Below are 25,951 nucleotides of genomic sequence, written 5' to 3'. Positions count from 1 at the left end.
TCACTTAAATCTAGTGGGATTCAACCTCTGGGGAGCATGAATGTCGGAGAACTAAATTCCACAGGAATCCATTGAAACAGTGGAGGAGACTGAAACCGTGCAACAGCATTAAAAACACACAAATCAAGTCCTGCGACAAGTAACGCACATCGAGGCTCGCCCTGGAGTCTGGGGTGTTAACCTGCTTTGCATCCCTCAACACACACACACACACACACGCACACACGCACACACACACAGGTAATGCGTATGGAAATGAGTGCAGACTCGTATCCGTCTCACAGGGCCGGTATCGGCGCGCCGGCTCTTCAGTTATCTGAACATCAGCTGTTTGCTTTCTGCTGCTTTCACACCACATGTTCTTCTTCTCTTCTTCCTCCTCCTCCTCCTCCTCCTCCTCCTCCTCCTCCTCCTCCTCTTCTCCACACATAACGGGTTATTTATACACCGTTTCCCACCTCCTGCCTCCCACTCCACCCTCTCACTCCTCCTCACGTCGCTCCTTCTCTGCCGCCTTCATCCAAAACTCCACGCAGAGATTCAGTTAAAGGTTAAAAAAAGAAAAGGTAAAAAGTGAGAGAGGAAACTTTTGTAGTTGGAACCGAGGACGCTGGCTCGTACTCAAGGCTGTGGGAAACACACACACACACACACACACACACACACACTAATGTCTTCTGGGAATAGACATGAATGAACGTTTGTCGTCAGCCGCGTTGCGTTGTTCTGAGAACAAAAGGAAAAGTCACACTGGTGTTTAAAATGTTGGGGTTTTGTGTCAAAGGGTCAAAAACAAAGATGGCGACGGACTCGAGGCTTCAACTAACCAGTGTGTGACGTCACAGTGACCACGCCCACTTCGTATAAACGCTCTTCATATATATTTGCTTTCCTGACAGGCAGACATTCCTCCTTATCTCCGTCTGTTGAATTCTGCTCGAGTGGGAGGAGCTTAAAAATGCTCCAATGAGCCGCGAACCAATCCAATGCAAACACACACACCCTTGTTTCAACACACACACACACACACACACCTTGTTTCAACACACTTGCACATCACTGTTGGATTCTCATCTTTCCGACGACACTTGAAGGCATCATGCGGGACAAGCGGCTCACACCTTAACATTTAAAAAACTTCATTCTAAAAATAGATTATTGCGTCGTGTTATTTATGATTTACGATTATTCTGTTATTCTGCACTGAAGACGTGTTTTACACATTGCAGTGAAACACAATACAGAGAGAAAAAGGGTTAAGAGGGTCAAGTACAACTCTACCTGCCACTCAAAGGTACATTTACTGGGGTCATAGGTGTGTATTTGGAGTATTACACACAGTTTACACAGGTTTTTATCCCTCAGACCGCCCACAGGAACACACCCGCCATCGTTAACGCTCAAATAAACACCTGTAGTCTGCGACTGCTCCAGAGTTATTGTTGGAACGAACGTGCGGTCGAGGACTTAAAAAGCACCGACGCCGGATTACAAGACGTCTGCAGCCCCGAGCTGACGAGAGCGAAAGGAATGGAAGCGGACGAGGAAGTGAGTCAACCGGTGAAAAGTAAACGTGAATGAATGAGCAGCAACGTCACCCAGAGTTTACAGGAGTCAATGAACATGAAGCACAGACTTCTATACAACCAGAGGAGTCGCCCCCGGGTGGTCAGGAGAGAGAATGCAGCTTTAACACATGAAGCATAGACTTCTATACAACCAGAGGAGTCGCCCCCTGGTGGTCAGGAGAGAGAATCCAGCTTTAACACATGAAGCATAGACTTCTATACAACCAGAGGAGTCGCCCCCTGGTGGTCAGGAGAGAGAATGCAGCTTTAACACATGAAGCATAGACTTCTATACAACCAGAGGAGTCGCCCCCTGGTGGTCAGGAGAGAGAATGCAGCTTCAACACATGAAGCATGGACTTCTATACAACCAGAGGAGTCGCCCCCTGGTGGTCAGGAGAGAGAATGCAGCTTTAACACATGAAGCATAGACTTCTATACAACCAGAGGAGTCGCCTCCTGGTGGTCAGGAGAGAGAATGCAGCTTTAACACATGAAGCATAGACTTCTATACAACCAGAGGAGTCGCCCCCTGGTGGTCAGGAGAGAGAATGCAGCTTTAACACATGAAGCATAGATTTCTATACAACCGGAGGAGTCGCCCCCTGGTGGTCAGGAGAGAGAATGCAGCTTTAACACATGAAGCATAGACTTCTATACAACCGGAGGAGTCGCCCCTGGTTTTCTCTTCTTCTGCAGTTCAGTCACTCGTAACGTTTATTCCCAGCAGGGCGGAGCTCCGGGATGTGGGGAAAAGAAGAAACACATGGAAAAGCTCAAGCAGCTGCCCACAGCACAGCGCTAAAACTAAGCAGGCACACAGACTGTGAGTCATACACACACACACACACACACACACACACACACACACACACACACACAGGTAACACGTCGTCTGAATCACTTCCAGGCGCTTTATTCTCTCACTGTTTCCACTCCGCTACACCCTCTGCTGACTCGTGCCAAGTGTTTCTGCACAACTTCTAACACACCAGGCAGGATCCTAAATTCAGAGGCGTTAAGATACCACGCACACACACACACACACACACACACACACACACACACACACACACACACACAGACGCACACCAACGCGTCACAAAGTCGATTCTGACACCTCAACTTGTGCGTCCGCCAACGTCGTCGCAGTCAAACTTCATCTCTCAGGAAATAATCCTCTGTTCTCAAAGTGTCCACGGACACACACACGGTTCATGTTATTTAATTAGGATGAAAACAGCCACAAAACACCAAAATGATGCGAAAAAAATGAAAAAATCACAGTTGTCGTGTTGTTTTTGTGGCGGTGCGGCATTCAAACTCATGAATAAAACGTAGGATAATCTAAAGCTGCAGACTGCATGGTGTCCGTGAAAAAAATAAATACCGACGGCAAATTTGACAGCTTGATTACCATCTTTATGTTTTTAATTCGCCTTGAACACAGCAAAGTAAACTCTGCATCGTGAAACCGATGATCACAATGTTTCAAATGTAATTTTTAGGTCTTTAAAGACGCGATCGAGTGGCATCCATCCTTAATATTTATGAAACGGAGCCCTGAAACACGGGAGCAGGTCGTGAATGTTCTGCGTTCACGATTCAGAAGCCGCAGAAAACGTGAGAATAAAGGAGCTTTGAAGGAGAGTGAGCTCATGAACCTGCATCTCCTCGTGTCTCTGGCTGTCTGTCTGATAAAAGGCGGGATCAATAACATTCCCACATTCCCATCTCCATGTCTGACTCAACTTCCCACACACTGTCTCCTCCCTCCTCTTCCTCTCTCCCCCTTCCTCCCTCCTTCCTCTCGCCCTCTTTGATCTTTGGGGTAAATATCCGACACGAGCCCGTTTCGTTCCACCAGCCCTCCTGATGGAGAGTTGCCCGACGACCACACGCAGCCGGCCGTGGGAGGAATGTTGTGAAATCCTCCTGACGAGCGGCAGAGGAGCATCCAGAGCCGAGGTCTGACGCTCTGGGAGCGTAATCATTAACTGAGACATGTCAAACTCTCTCGGGGTCCAACTCGTACAAGAGGCACTAAAGATTATGAACACAAGGAGGAAATGTTGTGAAATCTGCGTTAGGTGTGCGTCCTCGTTGTGTTACTGTCTGAAAGAGCTACAAGTTCAATACATGACAGTAAGAATATATCTCGTGTCACTCTGTGAAACATTCAATCGGGCGTGAAGAAGTACAGCGTCATCGTCGGCGTATAACCGGATATTTGCCCCCTCGCTTGAGGAGCGAGCGCAAAGGCCACGGCTGCACTTTGAGCGAGCGAGAGCTGCTGTTGCACCAGAAGCTTATCGGCGGCGCTCCGGGCTTCTTCGTCTCGTGTGATATCTGTGCTCAACGTTATCAGAGCGGCGCCTCGCAGAGCCGCCGCCGCCGCCGCCGCTGCACCTTCACGCCCGGGCTGTTGAACTGGAGCGCGTCCGGCTGAGAGAAGCCACGACTGAACGCACACTTTGAGTTCAGTCGTGGGTTCCAGCCCCGTTAGCGAGTTAAAGCACGAGGCGGCGTCAAGGAAAAGTTCAACAGTTTGAGGGAGTTAAGTTTCAATCAGGAAGACCATCTTGACGCCGACTCTATCTGTTCAATCTCTCGCTCTCTTTTTGGAAGTAAAGTTTATTTTCAGTGTCAAATAGTTCGTTGATTATTTCCTCGACTTCATCCATTAGTGGTTTGGGTCGAAAAAAGGACGAAAGTGGCCGATCGGCGTCTCCCGAAAACCAGAGACGACGTATTCAAAGCGTCTCGCTTTGCCCGCGACTTAAAAATATTCAGTTCGCTGTCAGAGGAGAAACTAGAAGGTATTCACATTTAGCTCCATTATTCATTTTATTCATTTATTCTTATTCATTTCTCAAACCGCTTCATACGGCACATCCAGACGCTGCTGAACATTTCAATACCCATTAGTTTTATAACCGAACGACTGAAACTCCTTCCTAACGTGCTGATGCTTTGCTGTGTTGTGATTTCAGGTCCTAATCTTTCCCAAAAGGTGTTTTATTAGCATGAGAGCTGTAGTTAAGAAGCCGCTGGTCGTGATAATGTCGTACGGTGATAACACCTCAAATATCCACCCCCTTGGGTCCAATCCCCATTTCCTGGAGCGCAGTTCATGTGCATTGGTGGGAGAGTGTTTTAAAGGTAAAGGTCTGACGGACACTCAGGTCGCCGACCAGGAAAACCTTCACCGCCGTGGCAGCATCCACCCAACAGAAAGCACTCGTTCAGTTTCTCCCCTCAATGTGTTTCACTGGTTTTACTCTGCGAGATGTGGAATCATGAAGATAAGGAGTTTGGCATAAAGGAATGTACCAACAACCATAACAATGTGGGCGGGGGCGGGGTGGGGGCACTGAGTCACCGGTTCCCTCAGGATTGTGATTCACGGTATTGTCATTTAAAAAACTGCTTAGAAATCTTGAAGTTCTTTTTGGAGTGGACTTCCATTTGTTTTAATAATAAATCCTGTATTTTATACCGTGAAACAACGAGGCGCTCGTCACTTATGAGCGGCCACGACGCTCACTCGTGGCGATATCTTTTACGCAGGTACCCGGCGGCAAAAGGGGGGAAATCCCCACCAGGGAGAGGCAGGTGGACCTCTGGGGTCAATCCAACTGCAGACTGAAGTAAACCAGCAGCAGTGTCACCACAACGCACAGCCGGCAGCCAGAAACACAACCCGCTAAAAAAAAGGGTTTGAGGCGAAAAGCACTGAGGGAGGAACACATAATAAAGACTCTGAGCCACTTCAGTCCAACTGAAACTATCCAGCTGCAAGAAATCCCAGCGCGGAGCCGGAGCTGCTCTGGAAAGAAGACGAAGAAAAAAAAGTGTATTGACGTGTTGCATAACGCTGCAGAGCGTGCACGCTGAACTACCCCGCACCGTGCACGCCGTCCTCTCAATAGAGACACCGTCGGACGTTTTACAACACAAGGTAATAACTCAACAACAGGCCGCGATAATCTCCGGGAGGATGAAGTGACGACACGGCTGCAGGCGGCTCGCTGGGGGCTGGGAGGCCCTGCCCTCCAGGTGACCCTGAGGCGACAGGTCAGCTGCTCCACAAGCAGTTTGACCCCCCCTCACCCCTCCACCCTCACCCCCATCAGTAAAGGAACACACCAGGATGTAAGATGACATCCTAATTACCAATCCAACATATTGGATGTTGATTTTCAGGCCATCAAATCAGATTTCTTGGTGTTTACTGAGCGTGAGCAGGTGCTCCCCTCTGTTTGGTGTACACACATTGTAAACAGGTGGGCATGTTGACCTGCTTAAAAAACAGACACGTTCTCACCCCAGAGGCTGATATAGAAGCAAACAAGCAGCTGGTGTTCTTGGCTGGTGGAGGTGGAGGTTCTCCTCATGGCGGCTCCATGTCGCTGGTCGTGACCCGCGTGCATAACACGGTCGTAGCGTCGCAGCAGCAGCCGGGTCCTGTCGGGCTGCTGCTGCTGCGTTAATCTGTCTGTCTGGCGGCTATTAAAAGACGAACCCAACCTGGAGGATTTGCAGTAGTGGAGGCTGAGCTCCAGCTCGGTACGTGGCTCAAGAAAAAAGAAAAAACTTCAAAGCAAAACGCGCCGCTGTCGCGCGAAGCAGAAACTCAAGAAACTTCATTCAAACTCAAAGTAAAGTTTGTCTTCTCCTCACAGCTCCACGCAGAAAGATATCGCGTTTCACAAGTCCACACCTCGGTGGCGTGAGAAGGAAGTGCGGGCTGGAGTTCAAACATTTAAAAAAAAAACGACACACTTTAAGCTAAATATTGTCAGATGTTAACACAAAAGCGACACGTTAGACAGAAGCGGAACGGAAGAGGAGCCCCGGCCGCGTCGTCTCAGGCTCTCCCCGCACGTCTCTCCGGGTTCACGAGTCTCCAAACGGGCCACTCGGCGTTAAATTGGCACTTTTTTCAACGCAGTTCGGCGCGGAGTCTTCCTCCGCCCGGTACACGCGTCAACCCACTCGCTCAAGCACGCCGCTTTGTTTCCCTTCCCAAAAAAAAGATAAACGCCACCACTTCAAACTAAACACTTTCTTAGTGACAGTTAGAATGAAACGTACCTTGTAGAATAAATAAAACCCAGTGGAGGTGGAGCTGCTGGTTGCTGGTTCTCGTCCCCCGGCTGCGCGGCTCGAGGTGTTTTGGGTTCAGATACCTCCGCCGTGAATGTCAGTCCGTCACTTTCTGTCTGCAAGGGAGGCAACGTGCGCGCGTGCGTGAGTGGGTGAGTGAGTGAGTGCGTGGCTGCGTGCCTCTCCCACCACTCCCAGTTCTCCACACCAGCGCTCCCACCGTGGGCTCACCCCGCGAGAACTTGGTAGTTTCCCCGGGACTGCGGCTCTCTCTCCGGGCGCAGCGCGTCACCTCCCGATGAGGTGAATGAAATGAGGAAACGACAGATGAAAATGTGGAGAAAATAAAAGAGTGCTCTCTACACCCCGGTGGGAGTGGTTCCTTCTCTTTCACTCAAGGGCAGCGAAGCCCAGTTACACCAGGAAGTTCACCACCACTAACACACGCACACACACAAATCAGCTCGTGCATGAGTGATACACTTCATTTGAGTCCAAGCATATGTCGTCATTCTTGTCTCCGCAAACACTTTCTTATCTTCCATTTGTCCAACGGGCAGTAAACGCAGCATTGCTCCCCCATCATTCACACATACTTTAAGTAAGTATTACATGGTTATGAATCGACCTGACTGGTATAATACACACCTTTTCATATCGCAGCCAAACTGCATTCGAAAATGTAGACATTTTTATTTTTCATACTAATCCGCCAAACAGGCACACTAGCGGACCCACTATTCATCATTATAATCCAGGGGAAGAAAATCGGCATCCCTCGGCATTGTTTATTTTAATAACAAACCTTCACCTTCACCTTTATGCTGCTGTTGCTGTGTGGCGGGGCAGCGAGCGCACGCGCGTAACACGCCGTTAAAATAACGAGATTTTTGAATGGAGTTTGGCGCTGCGGCTAAGAATTCATTTATCTGTTAAAAGTACTTTTTTTTTCTCGTCCAGTGTACTTCTGCTGCATATTTACACCGCAGCTGAACTCGGGCACGGCGGCTTTAAAGTGCTCAGAAGCAGAAAAGCGGTGCACAGAGTGCTCGTCCCCTCTACCGACGCGCAGGCTGCCACTGCAGCTTCATCACGCCGGTGACACCACGGAGAGGAAGGAGCTCCTTAAAAGGGCCGACACGGGGCCCTTCAGCCGCCGAGCACTTTCACTTCCACCATTGTGTCTCTCTCCAGTGTTCACGACGCCAGACTTCACAGAGTTATGTCACTTTAACACTGAACGCTTTTGGTGCAATACTTATACTTTTACACTTTATACACGTTTTTATTTTTACTATTTATTTTATTCCATTTGTATATTTCTATTTTTGTGTTTTACTGTCTAATTTTTAAATTGTGTTTTTATTACTGTTCTACTGTTTACTTATGTTACTTGATCTGTAAATGAGGGCTGCTGTAATACTGTCATTTCCCCACAGAGGGACTAATAAAGGACTATCTTACCTTATCTTATCTTATCTTATCTTATCTTATCTTATCTTATCTCATTAAGGATTTATTTGATAGCATTAGCGTGTTGACTCATACATGTAATTCTCCTCAATCTCTATTTTAAATTAATTTAAATTGTTGTTTGTTTATTTTTATTCAGCTTACAGTTCAGTAATGTTTTCTTTAAATTATATTTTACAACATGAGAATCTACTCTATTTATTTATTCATATGTATATGTATTTTTATTACATATATTATTTGTATTGACTTTTTTATATTTCTTTTAATTTTTAAAGTTCGTATTTAGAGATAATAAATCTAAGGATATCTCAACTTTAAAGTTACAACGAGGAACTGTCGTGTTGTTTCTGGCGCCCCCTGTGGACTAAAGAGGGAGTGTCTCTCAGCACCAGGGTCCCTTCAGAAAACCTCTGATTCTAGGACGAGACCGAGGTCGATAGAGGAGGACACTGAGAGATATGAGGCATGTCAGGAAAGAAAGGAAGGAAGGAAGGAAGGAAGGAAGGAAGAAGGAAGGAAGAAGGAAGGAAGAAAGAAGGAAAGAAGGAAGGAAGGAAAGAAAGAAAGAAGGAAGGAAGGAAGGAAGAAAGAAAGAAAGAAAGAAGGAAGAAAGAGAGAAAGAAAGAAGGAAAGACTGTCTTTCTTTTCAGAAATCACTGCAGGGTTGCGCAACATGTGAAGGTGACCTCAGCCGGCTGGTCAGCTGGACTGCAGTACTCTGCACGGCCAGAGGGGGGAGCGATGGATTCAGTCCTCAAGCAAGCGACACACACACCCACACACACACACACACACACACACACACGCACACACACACACACACACACACACCCACACACACACACACACACACACCCCCACACACACACACACACACACACACACAGGTTGCATCCTGTTGACGAGGTAACCTTAGAGAGACTCTGCTGGACGGAAAAGAATCTCAACAGTCGCCAGAACTCCTCCACGCTGAATCTTTTCCATTTGTTCTTCCTGAACTCACCAGAACTTTACAGTGAACCCCCGGTGACCCTGACAGGAATGATGACCTTGGAGGAATGTGCACTGTACTGGGCGTACTGGGCGTACTGGGCGTACTGGGCGTACTGGGACGTCTCTGTGGTTTCCTCCCATCGCTGCCCAGCATGAAGTAAGCAGCACATTCCTCTGGCTGTGACCTCCTCACCGTGTCAGCCTTCCACCAGCACCTGACACCACGGGAGGGTTGATTAGAAGAACCCCACTCCCTTCATTCCTGAGACACCTACAGACGTGAGATACGGTCTTCATCACGTAGACGTGAGATACGGTCTTCATCACGTAGACGTGAGATATGGTCTTCATCACGTAGACGTGAGATATGAGACGTCTTCATCGCAACCCTCCTCCCTTCAGAAGTATGTAAAGAAAGCCTCCTCTGCACATGCTTTATATATATATATATTTATTTATTATATATATATATATATATATATATATATATATATATATAATATAATATATATATATTATAAATATATATATAATAAGTAAATATATATATATGTATATATATATATATATATATATATATATATATATATATATATATATATATATATATATATATATATATATATATATATATATATATAGTCCTCTACACTGAGACTATAGAGTCCTCTCTATGGTCCTCCATAGAGAGGACTCTATAGTCTCAGTGTAGTCCTGGTCCTCTAGAGTCTCAGTGTAGTCCTGGTCCTCTATAGTCTCAGTGTAGTCCTGGTCCTCTATAGTCTCAGTGTAGTCCTGGTCCTCTAGAGTCTCAGTGTAGTCCTGGTCCTCTAGAGTCTCAGTGTAGTCCTGGTCCTCTAGAGTCTCAGTGTAGTCCTGGTCCTCTATAGTCTCAGTGTAGTCCTGGTCCTCTGTAACCCCTCAGAGAGAAGATGGTCTGGTTCTAGAGTTCTTCTTAAAGATCCTCATCGGAGCCACCGGGTCAGGTTCTGGTGAAACCAGATGACGTCATGCAGGTTCACCAGAACCTCCTTCAGCTCAGACTCCAGAAGAGACCGGTCCACGTGGACTAGTCCCAGATCTTAACTCTGGTGCTCTACCACTTCAGTCCACAGGGGGCGCCAGAACCAACACACGAGGAAAGCTGCTCGGAGCTTTAAATCAAGGAGTTCCAACGTTTCCCAGAATCCCACAACGTGAACAAACAGCAGCGTTCTGTCCATGCGATCACGTTCAATAAAGTTTCATTAGAACCCAACAACTTGTTCAAAGAGTTAAACATGAGATATGAAGATAAAGTTCTCAGTTATTTAAACTTACTGACAACACAAACTTTTAAAATGTAACTTTAAATCCCGATTTAAATTTAAATTTAAATAACTAATTTCAACTCACAACTTTGGAACTTTTTTTAACGTCAGTGTGACCTGGTGTGTGTGTGTGTGTGTGTGTGTGTGTGTGTGTGTGTGTGTGTGTGTGTACTGACCTTGCAGCCATGACAGTAGTTCTCCCCGTTCTTCCCCGGAGAGAGGATGATCTCTCCCGTCGGGATCAGCTGGATCCTGAGCTCCATCATCGTTCCCCCTTTTTTGTTTCTCACCCTCTCTTCTCCTCCTCGCCTTCTCTCCTTCTCTCCTCCTTTCCTTCTCTCCTCTCCTTCTCCTCGTCTCTTTTCTTGAAAGTGAGTCCGAGTTGGTTTGTCAAAAAAAATATCCGTTGGAAAAAGAAAATCCTAATTTCAGGAGAATGTGCCTAAAGAAAAGATGCAAGAAAAGCATGAATTCAGATCACACACACACACACACACACACACACACACACACACACACACACACACACACACACACACACACACACACGCCCGTAAAGAGAAACATTGTATCCGTGAAGTTCTTACCGAACTCTCTGTGGTCGACTCTCCGGGTTCGGATCGGAGTCGTTACCTGTTGCAGAGCGAAGCCGCAGTGAGGACGTTTCCTCTGGAGGAGGATACGAGCCCTGAGACGTCACATGAGAGGATGTGTGTGTGTGTGTGTGTGTGTGTGTGTGTGTGTGTGTGTGTGTGTGTGTGTGTGTGTGTGTGTTGTTCTTAGCTGGTGACTTGATTAACATCCCGGATTATTAACAAAAGAAGAATTCTACTTCAGTGGATCATAAACTCTTTTTTTTGCCTGGATTTTTTTAATGTATTTGTTGGGTTTCTTTGGTCAATGTTGCATTTTTACTGCTGCTTATTACTGTAAATTATTAACTATTTATTATGACCTTAAGTTAACTATTTATCAATACTTTTAGCAAACTATTCATCATGACCTTTAACTATTTCAACGCAGAACTTTCAGCTTTTCTCCCATTTCTCTGTTACCAAATATCTATCTATCTTTTTCAGCTATTTATTAATAACTTATTTTTTTTGTACAATATAATAATATAATGTTCACTTTGAGATCAATAATGTAATCGTTACTTTTATCAAACAGTTTGCGACTCATCGTCTGTTTCTCTTTTGTTTTAAAATGAGTTAAAAGTTGTTCCACAACCTGAGGAGACGAGACTGAAGGTAAAGCAGCCGCTGGTCAGGAGTCACTGGTTTAACTGGTTTAACTGGTTTAACTGGTTTAACTGGTTTAACTGGTTTCATCTCCCAGAAGCTGCTGGTTTATAATAATCGATAAATCACACGGCACAAACACTCTGAACGGGGTTTCCTCCCAGGCTTCAGCATCCTGCCGCAACGTTCCCAGTACCGCCCAGTAGATTAAGAGTGTGTGTGTGTGTGTGTGTGTGTGTGTGTGTGTGTGTGTGTGTGTGTGTGTGTGTGTGTGTGTGTGTGTGTGTGAGACGCTTCCTTGAGGATGAACAAGAGCCACGCGCTCGTAGAAACTTTCTAAAAACAAACAAGGGACCTGAGCTCTCATCGCACACACACACACACACACACACACACACACACACACACACACACACACACACACACACACACACACACACACACTCACACACACACACACTGGCTCTAACACGCCGTGACTGTTTGTAGATGAACATACATCATTGGGATGACCTCTCCGACCCGGCTGGTGACTCCGGGCCTCCCTCCTGCATTCCTGCTGGCTCGCTGTCAGCCAACACACACACACACACACACACACACACACACACACACACACACACACAGGTAGCCGGATGATTAACAGGACAGGAAAGCATAAAAGTAAAGATGAATCCATCAATAAAAATCTTCTCTCTGGAAGTGCACATAAACTTTATAATCCTAACATTCAGTGTGTACAAGAGTTGTGTGTGTGTGTGTGTGTGTGTGTGTGTGTGTGTGTGTGTGTGTGTGTGTGTGTGTGTGTGTGAGGGTGGGAAGTGACAGTGACACACATCCTTTGACCTCTGACACCAGCTGGAGGCATTCCTGACAGCCTGCCATCAACAGGAAACCTGTGGCCTTGATGTGCACACACACACACACACACACACACACACACACACACACACACACACACACACACACACACACACACACACACACACACTCCGTGGCCTCGCAGCAGACGTCTCTGTCCAATTTTTAATCTAAAATAAGAACACATAGTTTGGAAATGACTGACGCTCCATTGTTACCTCAAGTGGAACGAAAAGGAGCTTCACATGGATGTAGTACATATGTATATATGTATATATATATATATATATATATATATACATATATATATATATATATATATATATATATATATATATATATATATATATTTATTTATTTATATATAAGAGATGAACCTCGACCTAAAACAAACTGATGATAAGAAGTTTTAGACCAGACAGAGACCGGACTAGACCAGACTGGACTAGACTAGACTAGACTAAACCAGACTAGACTAGACTAGACTAAACCAGACTAGACTAGACTAGACTAAACCAGACTAGACTAGACTAGACTAGACTAAACCAGACTAGACTAGACTAGACTAGACCAGACTAGACTAGACTAGACTAAACCAGACTAGACTAGACTAGACTAGACTAGACTAAACCAGACTAGACTAGACTAAACCAGACTAGACTAGACTAGACTAGACCAGACTAGACTAGACTAGACTAGACTAAACCAGACTAGACTAGACTAGACTAGACTAAACCAGACTAGACTAGACTAGACTAGACTAGACCAGACTAGACTAGACTAGACTAGACCCGGGCGGAGTAAATCTCACAAGTACTGCCTTAAAAATAACCCCCGGCTATTTATAATCCGCGGTCTCCGCAGAGGAGGAAGAGGAGGAGGAGGAGGAGGAGGAAGAGGAGGAAGAGGAGGAGGAAGAGGCAGTCCATAATATATTTCATTGAGGTTTTGTTCCCTGTGAGCAGCAGTCTGGCTCCTGGACAACAGAACATTGCTGCAGTTTCCAGTTTCCACAGGAAGCTGGAGGACGCCGATGAGGCTGCAGATGTAGAGGAGGACCAGAACACACACACACACACACACACACACACACACACACACACACACACACACACACACACACACACACACACACACATAATTAAGCCCCTCCCCTCACATCCACCTCCTGAGGAAGTGGCTTCAGGGTGAACACATGCCAGGTGAGCCCTGCTGCCCTCTGGAGGAGTCACCTCACCTGCAGTCAAACGAGAGGTTTCCTTCAGGGACCCTGGTGCTCAGAGGCAGTACCGCTTCAGTCCACAGGGGGCGCCAGAATCAACACTTAAAAGTTCCTCGTAGTAGCTTCAATAACATTAATTCTTAGATTGTGGCCCTAAAACCGTAATATGTTTTACTTTAAAGTAACAGCAAGTGTTTAAGATAAATTGTCATCGTCCCAGAATTTAAACTTCTTGTTGTTGTGTTTCCATGTGACCTGCAGAGGGCGCTGCAGGCGCTGCTGCACAACCAACGCCTTCCCCTCAAAGGTGTGTGGGAAAATAAATATATGTATATATAAATTCCTAAGAGAAAAGTGCCTTGCCCAAGAGCCCCAGACGTGTGCCTGTGCAAACATATTCTATTATCTTGTTGTTTTTGAAAGTGGAGAGACGGACTTTGGATGACACGTTGCTGCTGGCTGTAAATCACCATAAACACACCTCAGGTTGCAGCAATTACAACGAACGGGTGTCAAGGAAAGTTCAACCAACGTGCAGAAGAGCAGGACTACGAGTCACTCAGAGCTCATCGACTGGAAAAAACTGACTGACTATTGGACAAACAAAGAGAATTATGACCCGATGACTGTGCCCAAAGAAATACCTGAAAGGTTCACCGGAAGTTCACAAGGACCACGAATGTCCGGACCAAATTAGGTCGAAATCCATCAACTCCAAATAAAATAAAAGCCTAGGTTGTAATGGTACATCCTCTGGGAACCACGAACCTCTGTGCCAGAATATTGTGGCACTTTCGTCCCGTCGATGTTTAGATAGCTCACTGGGTAAGTGTTTGTGGCGCAAGAAGGAAAAGTCAGAGGATCATAATGGTGCATCCTCGGGGAACTATGAACCGCTTTGAAAAGTTAGCAAGAAATCCATTTATCAGTTATTGAGACAGTCCACTCCAGATAAAAAAGAAGTCAACGGTATGGTAGCGCTACAGGACAAGTCAGATCACCAAAGTCATCAGGGTACATCCTCTGGTAACCATGAACTATCAAATGTTGTGCCCAGCTGTCCTGTAGGTGTTGACATAACTCACAGGGTGAAGTCATGAGATTGCACAATTCTGGGGACTTTGAATGTCTCTACAGATAAAACAAAGAAATAAAAGCACTCATCCTCTTGGGACTATGAATGTGTTGTAGTCATTTTTCAGTTGGAAATCCATGCAATAGTCATCGAGACATTGCACTAAAAAAAAGCCAACTTTATTGTTGGCACTAGAGGAAAGGTTAGAGGATCACCAGTCATCAGGGTACATCCTCTGGGAACCATGAATGTCTGTCCCAAATTAGCTAGAAATCCATTTTATTAAGTCATAGGGGCATTTCATTCAAATTTCACAGCGGGCTCAAACACTGAGGACCTTGAACATCTTCACTCACAGAGAAAAAGACAGCGTTCATCCTCTGGGGAGCATGAATGTGTGGAGTAAAATTTCAAGACAATCTCCCACTTATATTTGGACATTTCTTGGAAAAAAAAAACCTTGTCACAGGACGTTAGCAACTGGGGACAGCAAAATACAACACATTACATCCTCTGGGGAGCAGGAAAAACCCCAATGTAGCTAAAATCCAAATCTCAGCAGCAGCTGGCACAGCAGGGAGGAAGTCCTTTCGATCGGCTGGCTGCTCGCTGCCCACTTTCTGTCAGACTCCTCTACTTTCACCTGAGGCTAAATTTAGGCGAAGCCCTGAGCCTCCGGGTCGTCATCCCAGATGATGTAACCGTAGCAGGTTGCAACGGCTGCAGGGAGCAACTAAAAACCAGGGCGGCAAAAAAAGGTTACGCGAGTTAAAGTGTCAAGATAACGGCACGCGTCGAGTCACTCCAGCGACGCCATCTTTGTCCCGAGCCACAGAGAGACGTTTGCATTAAGGTTGCATTTGTCTCTCAGACTCTAAAAATAGATCGCATGAATTTATGATCACGCTCGCCGTTGCCAGCTCGGATTCCAGCAGCAACATCTGCTCCGGGTGGCAACGCCGCGCTGCGGTTGAACTAGCTTTTTTGGAAGGCCGGTATTTCTAGAAGAAACGCATGTGGTACTAATGTGTACAACTCACGACGAGGACTCATGTGGATCCAGAGGACGGGTCCATGGATTGTATGTGTTCAGAACTAGGATGTATTTTTGACAGTCAGACCCTGCTGCAGTAAAATAAGAGGTTTTCTAAAGGGACCCTGGTGCAGAGACACTACCACTTTAGTCCACAGGGGGCGCCAGAAACAACACAATAAAGTTCCTCGTAGTTGCTTTTATACCATTATATATTTTGAGTTTGTTACCCTTAAAACTTATTTTATTTAAACTGTTGTTTTTCAACAAAGTAGCCCTACCTCAGGGCAAAGATGTCCCAGTAGCAACCAGTATGCCAGTACTGGTTGCTTTCTGCTGCTGGGAAACGTGATGGGAACATTGTCAACAGCGGGTCTTTAATGGTTTCTGCTCCCATGTTGGCTAAAGTTTTGATTGTCAGGTTTTCTGAAGGGACTCTGGTGCTCAGAGACACTACCACTTTAGTCCACAGGGGGCGCCAGAATCAACACAATGCTAATTTGTTTAAAAAAACAACTGTTTAAATGAAATAATTAAGTTTTAACGGCAACAAACTCAAAATATATAATGGTATAAAAGCAACTACGAAGAACTTTGTGTTGATTCTGTAAAATAAACTTCCTCATATTTGCTTTAATAACATTATTTTTGAGTTTGTGGCCCTTAAAACTAATATAGTAGATTGAGACACTACCACTTTCGGCCACAGGGGGCGCCAAAATCAACTCGGCATGAAAGTTCCTCGTCCTTAAAAAAGGCAAATAAACCAATAATCACAACGACTCTGATCGTAACGTTTAATTTAGATTGTTTAATGTTAATTCCATGCTGTGTTTCAGTAAGAACAATACAGATTCCCTGTCTGTGGCTCCAGTCAGATATCCAGTAGTACAAATCAGCTCCACGTTACACATAATGAAGCAAAAACAAAAGAAACAAAAGGGAAACCGCAAAAGAACGAATAAAAACCCTCTGAACTCAAGAGGAGCTTTCAGGAGAAAAAGTCGGGGCAGAAGCAGCTGAAAAAGAAAAATGTGTCAACTTATGCGAGCGCTGACAATTTAGTATTTCAGGGGCCGAATCGAGACTTGTCTTGAACACAAGTGTGAACGTTTTTAATTCCTTTAATTAAAACCAGCAACGAGCAGTAAGTCGAGCTTTGGGAGGTTCAGCATGTGTGCACGGTTACAGTATTTCAGCACAAAGTACAGTCCAAGGACAACGACAAAAACATGACAACAGATCACTATGGTGTAAAAGTTAAGCACTCCTTTGCCCCACGTGGATATCGCGAATTTTGCCAACTTCCTCTGAAATCCTAAGTTAACAAAAAAAAAAAAAAAAGGGCACTTGTAAGTTTTCGAAACTGCCCAACAACAACATCAACAACAACAACACAACAAAACAAAACAAAGATAAAATGATTCGCAGAACAATTCACTAAAAACGGAGATAAAATAGCTCCCATAACTAAATAGTCAACATTATCAGTAATAAAAGTTAATTTCTGTAATTACATTAAGAAAAAATTCTCAATACATCCAGCAACTGATAAAAATATTGGAGGAAAAAAAAAAAAAAAAAAAAGAGCAAAAAATGAACGAAAATACAATAATGAAAACAAAGATAAGGTTTCAGAACCGCTTGTACCAGGACAACAAAAAAAACACAAAACAACCCAGGGACTCCTTTATCTTTGACTTTCTAACATTGTATTTCCTGTCTCAATTAAGTGCTATTTACTTGAACGATGAAAGGGCTAATATAAAAATAAAAAAGAAGAGAAAAATAAACTTGTTGGCTCCGCGGGCCCTGCTGGGTTCATGGAGCTGCAGAGGTGGGAGAAAGGAAAAGGAGGGAGGGGGAGGAGGAAGAGGAGGGGGAGGAAGGTAAGGGGTGAGGGGCTGCAGGTGGGAGGAAGAGGAGGAGAGGAAGAGGAGGGTCTCAAGTTGTTGGCTGTTGGCGGCGTCTCACTGGGCCTCGTCCTCAACGTCCTGCAGCGCCTCTTTGTTTTGTTCTTCTCCTGGTGGAGACAACAACAACAATCAGGCTTGTTTGTGAATTACCCGTCTTCACACAAACAAACAGCGTGTGGAGCTTTGTTGTGGCAAAATAATAATAATAATAAATCTGGTTTCCGTTCGTCGACGAGATCCTCGTCGTCAGTTTTACTTTTTTTTGGGCGTTTTTTCTTTTCCGGTGTACTGAGACTGCAGGTGGTGAAAAAAAAGAAGTATTCTGAGGCTTTTAACTGAAGTAAAAGTACAACGGCACGAGTTAAAAGTCCTGCATTTATAGAATCAAGTGAATATTAATACCTCAAATTATCAGAAGTAAGAGCAGCAATGATGCAGGCGTTGCATTATAAATATATACAAAGAGATGACCTCATGGTTTGTGTACTTATTTTGTATATATATATATATATATATATATATATATATATAATTTTTCTTAAACAGAATCTTAAAAACCTGCCTTTCTGCTAAATGAAAAGTCTTCAACTTTACTTTTCATGGAGCAGAAAATCAGGTTTTTAACGCAGTAAATTAAAAGTACCTCAACCTGTACCTCTCGTGCAGTAACTGCGTGTACTCGGTTACTTTCCACCACTGCGACTGAACAGAGTTTACTAAATACTTTTAGAAACGTGAAGAAGGAGGCGGCTCCTCGCTGAACAAACAAACTTTAAGATGTGAGCGTGTTTCAAACGGTGCGTCACATCCAGGCGATCGACAACTGAGAACAGTGAAGTGAAGAAGTGGAGGAAGAAACCACAGCACATGCAGAAGAACATGAAACTTTATGTTCTTAGATGGAGAAGAAGTACTATTCATATACTATTATTATTATTATTCATATACCATTTGCTGGATTAAAATATTTAGTTTTTTTTGTGTATCGACATCATATGGCAACATAACAATGTCCATATCTGGAGAATACGTCTTTTTTTTAATAATATATTTGAGCACTTCCTGTTTGCTTTTCAAAATAAAAGGCATTCTAGCTTTTCCCTGCGGACGTTTCTTGTGTGGATAAGGAATCGTACTATCACCGTTTAATTGTGTGATTGTTATTATGAATAAGCACACACACATCTACGCCTTTTTGTGTTAAACATAAATAAAAATTCCATTTCTATAGAAATTAAAATGACATTAAAAAAAGGCAAACTATGTAGAAATTAAAGGCTGGAGGGCAGCAGAGCATGACATCATCAACTATGATGTCATCATGCTGGTCACAGACGGCAAAGCCGCCCGTGACCAGCATGATGACATCATAGTTGATGATGTCATCGTTGAACTCAAGAAACTCGTTTGTGGTGGATGTGGTGGGATCAAAGATGGCTGCTCGTTAACAGTTAACACAGAGTCCACCAGGAGGAGTGAGCGAGCAGCAGGTGAGTGCTTTGAATTATTAAACCGTGAGTGAGTTAGTGCTGGGGAGAAGCCACACACACACACAGACACACACATAACACACACTGCAAGGCCTGGGTGAGCAACACTTACAAAGTACAGTTAACATGGGAAATGAACAGTCGTTTGTTTTCCTTTAGGACTCTAAAGAAGAAGGGATGAGAACAGAAGAAAGATGACGAGCGACAAGAGTCTTTCACTACATAACGCCTGCACTCTGTCAAACAGACCATAAAGCAGGGGACGCGTTAGGGGCGGGGCTACAAGATGATTGACAGGTCGACATTAGAGACGTATACGGCGTCTCTTTGTCGCTCCTCCTCAGTCCAAATATGGTCACTTCCTGTTCACTGGTTGCTAAAAAAACAATTTGGCGACGGCCAAATGTGCCTAACTATAAAACATGAGTACACAAACTAATGAGTTGTGTAGTTCAGTAGCTTCAGGGCTGGACTTCAGCCTCTCTGTATGTCCGTGCACGCTGTGAGCAGCATGATCCGGGTCCTGGAAGCTTAAGCCGGTGCCGAGCGGCGCTCTTTTAAATCCCGGTTTAACTTTGGACTGTCTCTGACCTTCAACAACCAGTTAGTTATTTATATATGTGTATATAAGTACCTCTCTTTTAACGAGTATACCATGAAGACCAACCATGAAACTAACTGCAGACTTTATTTGATAACCACTAATATTATTAAACTATTTGGAAGTAAAAACGTGTCGTATCATATTGTGTTGCATCGTGTGATAATGTGTTACATCGTGTGACATTGTATCATATTGTGTCGTATCGTGTGACATTGTATCATATTGTGTCGTATTGTGTGATATTGTATCATATTGTGTCGTATCGTGTGACATTGTATCATATTGTGTCGTATCGTGTGATATTCTACATTTGGCGTTGTTTTTGCGTCTGGGTGAAACAGAAGTATGATAGATATCAGGATATGAATCAAGCCTAAAGACGTTAGAAGGTCGGTTAAGAGGAGATGAGTGAGTTAGTCCAGAAAGAGGTTTAGAAACGGCGTCGTGTCCGGAGTGTTTTCATCTAGTCTTACCTTCTCCCTGCATATCTGAAGTCCATAATGTCAGGTTGTCACGTAACAACTGCATTATAAGTGTAGAGTCCTTGTAGCTGTCTTCATTCAGTGTGTCCAGCTCTGCGATGGCGTCGTCGAACGCGGCCTTCGCCAACCTGCGCAGACACACTTCTGTTTGACACCACTTCACACTTTCACCGCACACACAAGGCCGAATCGGATCCACAACACACGGCGGCTTCACTGTTAACACGCAAAACCGTATCGCAGAAAACTGGTCACCTGCAGGCGCGGTCGGGAGAGTTTAAGATCTCGTAGTAGAAGACGGAGAAGTTGAGGGCGAGGCCGAGGCGGATGGGGTGCGTGGGCGGGAGCTCCAACATGGCGAGGTCGGTGGCGGTTTTGTAAGCCACCAGGCTGTTCTCTGCCGCCTCCTTTCTGTGGTTGCCAGTGGCGAACTCTGCCAGGTACCTGTGGTAGTCACCCTTCCTGGAATTGGGGAGGGAAAAGATAAATAAAACATGACCACAAAATAAACGTCAAGTGTATAATGTTACAAGTTAATTGTGATGTTTTGATGGAGCTTTCTGTGCAACTTCTTACACAATTCTTTGTACCAGACGGCAACCTCTGCTTCTACCAAGTAAAGTCTCCGCTTCATGTGTTAAAGCTGCATTCTCTCTCCTGGCCACCAGGGGGCAACTCCTCTGGTTGTATAGAAGTCTATGCTTCATGTGTTAAAGCTGCATTCTCTCTCCTGGCCACCAGGGGGCGACTCCTCTGGTTGTATAGAAGTCTATGCTTCATGTGTTAAAACTGCATTCTCTCTCCTGGCCACCAGGGGGCGACTCCTCTGGTTGTATAGAAGTCTATGCTTCATGTGTTAAAACTGCATTCTCTCTCCTGGCCACCAGGGGGCGACTCCTCTGGTTGTATAGAAGTCTATGCTTCATGTGTTAAAACTGCATTCTCTCTCCTGACCACCAGGGGGCGACTCCTCTGGTTGTATAGAAGTCTATGCTTCATGTGTTAAAGCTGCATTCTCTCTCCTGACCACCATGGGGCGACTCCTCTGGTTGTATAGAAGTCTATATAAGTGACTCTACTTCTCTCTTGATGTATTCCCTCAGTAAACATTGTAAACATGAGTTTATGTCTCAATCTAGTTTTTTTTTCTTGTTCAGACCATAAAGCAGAGGACGCTTTAGGGGCGGGGCTACAAGGTGATTGACAAGTCTCTACGACCACTGACCGCTTACATTTTGTTGTAGAAGACCTTCGACTCTCCCATGACCGCAGAGGGGAGTAGGTGCCTGTCCAGAGCGTCCAGGATATCACCACAGATCGTCTTCAGCTCGTTCTCAACCTGCCACACAAAACACGCAGAAAGAAATTAAGACGGCAATTCAAAATCTAAAAAAAAAACAGTAGAAAGTGATAAAATGTAGTATTTAAACTAACAATGAGGATTCAAAGCATACAGTAAACCTTAAATGACTCAAATGAATGAGAGACAATAGTTTGATTAAAAGAATAAACATTTATATAGATGCCTGTATGTATGCTGCTGATATTTTGAGCCTCTTTCTTTTAAAAGCAGATTCATTATTTATAACTAAATGAACGTCATGAACATAAACACATTTACTGGACTTTTCAGACATTTTTGGGGATTTTTTAGTTTTCAATGACTTTTCCAGGCCTGTACATAACCATTTTAAAAATGCCATGACTTTCCCAGGTTTACCATCACGTAAGGCAAATAATAGAGCAACGTCAGCCCCTCCTCCGCCCTTTAGGGACGACATCTGCCCCCCCCCCCGTTAAAGCCCCGTGCTAACACCCAGGAGCAGCCCTGTTCCCTCGGGGCGCTGCAGACCGGACGGAGTGAAGGCCCAGCAGCAGCACCGCCGACCCTGAATCCCATTAGCTCAGTGACTGCAGCCTCTCCCGTCTCTCTGACACACTCTGGCCCCTCCCAGATTAATAGCCAGCTCTTATTTCTCCCCCCCCTCCCTATCTCCCTTCATAAAAAAGTCGAGACAGAGGATTTGCCGGGCTATGACTCAGTCCGGTGGCGTATTATTAATACATCTCACATCAGCGCGGCAGATCCGACAAGCTAGCTGGGGGGGAATGACAACATGTGTATCGTGGAGACAATGGGAAGCAAAGCGCTCCTCGCAGCCTCCGCAGATACAGGCGACGCCCCCCCAGAGGAACCTCCCTCGCCGAGCGGCTTTCTTTACCGTTTGCCTGTATTCCCGGATCATCTTCAGCTTCTCCTCCCCGCCCTTGCTCTCCTCCCGCTGCTCGATGCTGCTGATTATCCTCCAGGAGGCTCTCCGGGCGCCGATCACGTTCTTGTAGGCCACCGACAGGAGGTTCCTCTCCTCCACCGTGAGCTCCACGTCCATGCCCGCCACGTTCTTCATAGACACCACCATCTCTGCGGAGGGGAGAAGAGAAAACACACACCAGCTGTCAGTCAACAATGAGTCACGCTGGCCGACTAACGAGGTTTACTTTAATAACACAATGGCGGCGAGTCAATTAGCACGCGGCGACGCCTCCAACTGGCAGAGATTCAGAAGGGAACCAATAACACGCCGTTGCCTGACACTCAAAAGCAGCAGTTTTTGGTTGAGGCGTGAGGGTCGTCGGGCTCAAAAGATAATAATTTACAAGCTTATGGAATATGCAAGTCAGGTGTGACCGTGAGATGACAAGCAGGGTGTTCAGAGCACGTTGGAGCGCAAAGCGTCCGTCCATTCAGTGGCAACAATCCAACACACACACACACACACACACACACACACTCAGAGCTACACACAGCCGCTGAGCTGAGGAAGGGCAATGCAGCCCGTGGTGCTCACCTCAACCTGCAAAGACTGGTATTTTTAAGTTGAAGGACATTTTTATTTGATTTTTTTTTTACTGATAAAAGATGGCGGCATCCACTTGTTTCAATACCTGTACACACAGTCGATGGAATAATAATCACATTATTGTATAATTAATACGGTCACTCCCTACTGCACATGTGCAAACTAGGCTAGCATACGGAGGATGCATTCAGGCTCTGCTCAGTGAAAACAAGTACTGGCTAAATGGTTCCTAATGATGCCTTCAGGAAGCGTTCAAACGTGATCTTGGGTTTGGTTAACGGAGATGTTTTCATATCGATATAATAATAAATAGATGGTAAAACACACTGGAATCGGTAGGAAAACAATGATATTGGAACATTTGTTACTTGCAATGTGTGAAAATGTTTTCTTTATAAAAAGGACTGTGGCAAAAATGTAAATAAGATGCATACATTGAGAAGATTACGTGTATTGTTTTTCTCTCTTTCACGTCACGTTAAAGCCTGAATATATATCTATGTGTATATTTATATATGTATGTGAGTGACATATTGCATGAAGGTTTGTACCGGATACATAAAGCCTCTTTTGTACATTTTATGTGGAAGTCCCATATAGACGGAGCTTTTTGTACTGATCAGGTTTAACATGCATTTACACGTCATCCCAGGTGACTGGAAGGGTATTCCCCTTTGAATTAAACACATTTACAACGACCTAATGCAGCAAACCCGACCACATTCAGCCAGAGGGCCATAAATCAGCCTGTAAATACAGAGAGTGAGTCATGGCTCATTCCCTCCACGTTACTGGGCGACGTGGTGGCGAAGGCAAGCCCGTCTAAAAACAGCCTGTACCCGGCCTGTAATGGGGTGACGGGAGGGTACCGGAGGGGGGGGGAGAAAGAGAGAGAGAGGGTCATTTTCAATCGATTCTGTATAGAGGGAGGGAGGAAGGGGGAGACAGCTGCCCTCCCACTCCCACTTCACTCACGTTAAAGTTAACGGCTATATTGTATGTTTTTAAAGCACGCAAAATACAATGAAATGAGTGTAAATAGCAGAGGGGAAACGGGGGCAAACGGTGCCATGTGAACTGTGGGGTGTTTCCAGCTGCTCAGACGTTGAGTCTGTCGTTAGCCCTGGTGCAGGGGAGGGGACGCACCTCCTGACAGTTCACGCTCCAGTAATCCGCCATTTTGTAACGGCCCTTCTCTCTTCGCTAACGGTATAGCAACCATTACTTTTTTTTTTAATAAATAAAAACACAGCGGCTTCATAACATTTTTTAACGTCTTTAAGGTCGAACTCATTTTTTTTTTTTTAATTAAAAAAATAATCAAAATCAAAACTCGCTGCCATTGTTAACTGAAACACGACGGTGGTTATAACACGTTAGCTCTCCTAGCTGGTCGCGAGCTGCTGCTGCTGCTTTTTTTTCTTCTGCTCCGTAAAAAAAAAAAATCCCCGCGGCGACCATGAGAGCCAGCCCCGAGGAAGAGTGTGTGTCTTACCGTCATATCGCTCTGCCTGCTCGGCCAGCTTCGCCTGGTAAACGAGGTCCTCTCGCTCTCCCATCGTGTGTCGAGGTGCGGCGGCTGGAGGAGGAGGCGAAACGGGTCGAAACGCGGCGATTCTTCAGCGGGGGGGAGAAAAAACACACGCGGCGGAGCGCCAGGTCTGTCGGCGGTTCCTAGAAATCAACTGTCGGTCGATGAGTGGTGTTCCGCCCCACCGGCAGCGATGTGCTGTTGATGGAGTAAAGATGGCGGCCAGTCTCATCGGAGCGCTGCACATACGCACATGAATCACCACCTCCGATACCTCCTTCCTTCCTCACTTCCTTCTGTCCTCCCTCCTTTCTTGCTTCCTCTGCCCCCAATTAAAAATGTGAGAGAATTGATATTAATATTTAACTATATAGATAGATATAACTATACATATTTAACTATGTATAAATATATATTTATATTTGACAATATAAATATACATGTATGAATTATATAAATATACATGTATGAATTATATATTAATATTTAATAAATATAGATTTAACTATATATATATTAAACTATAAATATATATTAATATTTAACTATATAAATAGATTTACCTATACATATATATGTATTCAACATGTATGAATTCTATATTAATATTTAATATATAGATATAGATTTAACTACATATATATATATTATATATATATTAAACTATAAATATATATATATATAAATATTTACCTAAAATATTTAATTATATAAATATATAGATTTAACTATATATATGTATATAAATATATATATATATATATATATATATTTATATATATATATATATATATATATATATATATATATATATATATACATATACATACACATATTATACAACTATTAACTATTCTTCGCGGACATCACATGTTGGTTTAGCTATTATTATGCAGTTTAAAATATATAGCTATATCTATATATTTATATATATCTATATATTTATATATTGATGAATATATATTTCAATTTTATTATATGCGCTACCTTAGCAAGCACATAAATATATATATTTCACATCATACCTGTTACTGCCTTTCAGCAGCACATTAAATTCTATGTTTCTATAATTACTTTTTCTGGTATATTACAATCGATCAATTTACTTATCGAGTGCCCATTTAGTTGATAAATATTTAATCCACCACAACTTTCTCATGACAATTAAAACCTATTTTT

At 44.3% G+C, this 25,951-nt stretch overlaps 2 protein-coding genes across 3 annotated transcripts in view; both read right to left on the bottom strand.

The window, feature by feature from the left end:
* LOC137790897 (unconventional myosin-Ic-like) overlaps window positions 1-11,163 on the bottom strand; it is a 41,326-nt gene extending 30,163 nt beyond the window's left edge. Inside the window, exons 1-2 of one of the 2 annotated variants that reach the window (XM_068585479.1) lie at window positions 11,044-11,163; window positions 10,633-10,898 (exon numbers count right to left, since the gene is read on the bottom strand). In XM_068585479.1, the coding sequence (XP_068441580.1) occupies window positions 10,633-10,722 (90 nt within the window). In that variant the 5' untranslated portion in view covers window positions 10,723-10,898; window positions 11,044-11,163. Of the gene's footprint in view, window positions 1-6,665; window positions 6,916-10,632; window positions 10,899-11,043 lie in introns of those variants that run through there. The other variant, XM_068585480.1, reaches the window with a different exon arrangement.
* A 5,516-nt stretch (window positions 11,164-16,679) lies between these two features.
* On the bottom strand, window positions 16,680-25,032 carry ywhae1 (tyrosine 3-monooxygenase/tryptophan 5-monooxygenase activation protein, epsilon polypeptide 1). Its single transcript, XM_068584759.1, has 6 exons — window positions 24,737-25,032; window positions 22,603-22,802; window positions 21,613-21,719; window positions 20,636-20,842; window positions 20,372-20,508; window positions 16,680-17,911 (listed from the first exon to the last, which is right to left on the bottom strand). Exons 1-6 carry the CDS (start codon window positions 24,798-24,800, stop codon window positions 17,859-17,861), a joined length of 768 nt encoding a protein of 255 aa, XP_068440860.1. The 5' UTR covers window positions 24,801-25,032; the 3' UTR covers window positions 16,680-17,858.
* Window positions 25,033-25,951: the final 919 nt, after the last annotated feature.

This window comes from Clinocottus analis, unplaced genomic scaffold, assembly GCF_023055335.1.
Source record: "Clinocottus analis isolate CAN_PGR_092001 unplaced genomic scaffold, fCliAna1.0.p SCAF_2, whole genome shotgun sequence".
NCBI lineage: Eukaryota > Metazoa > Chordata > Actinopteri > Perciformes > Cottidae > Clinocottus > Clinocottus analis.
This window is presented reverse-complemented; position numbering and strand designations above follow the sequence as displayed.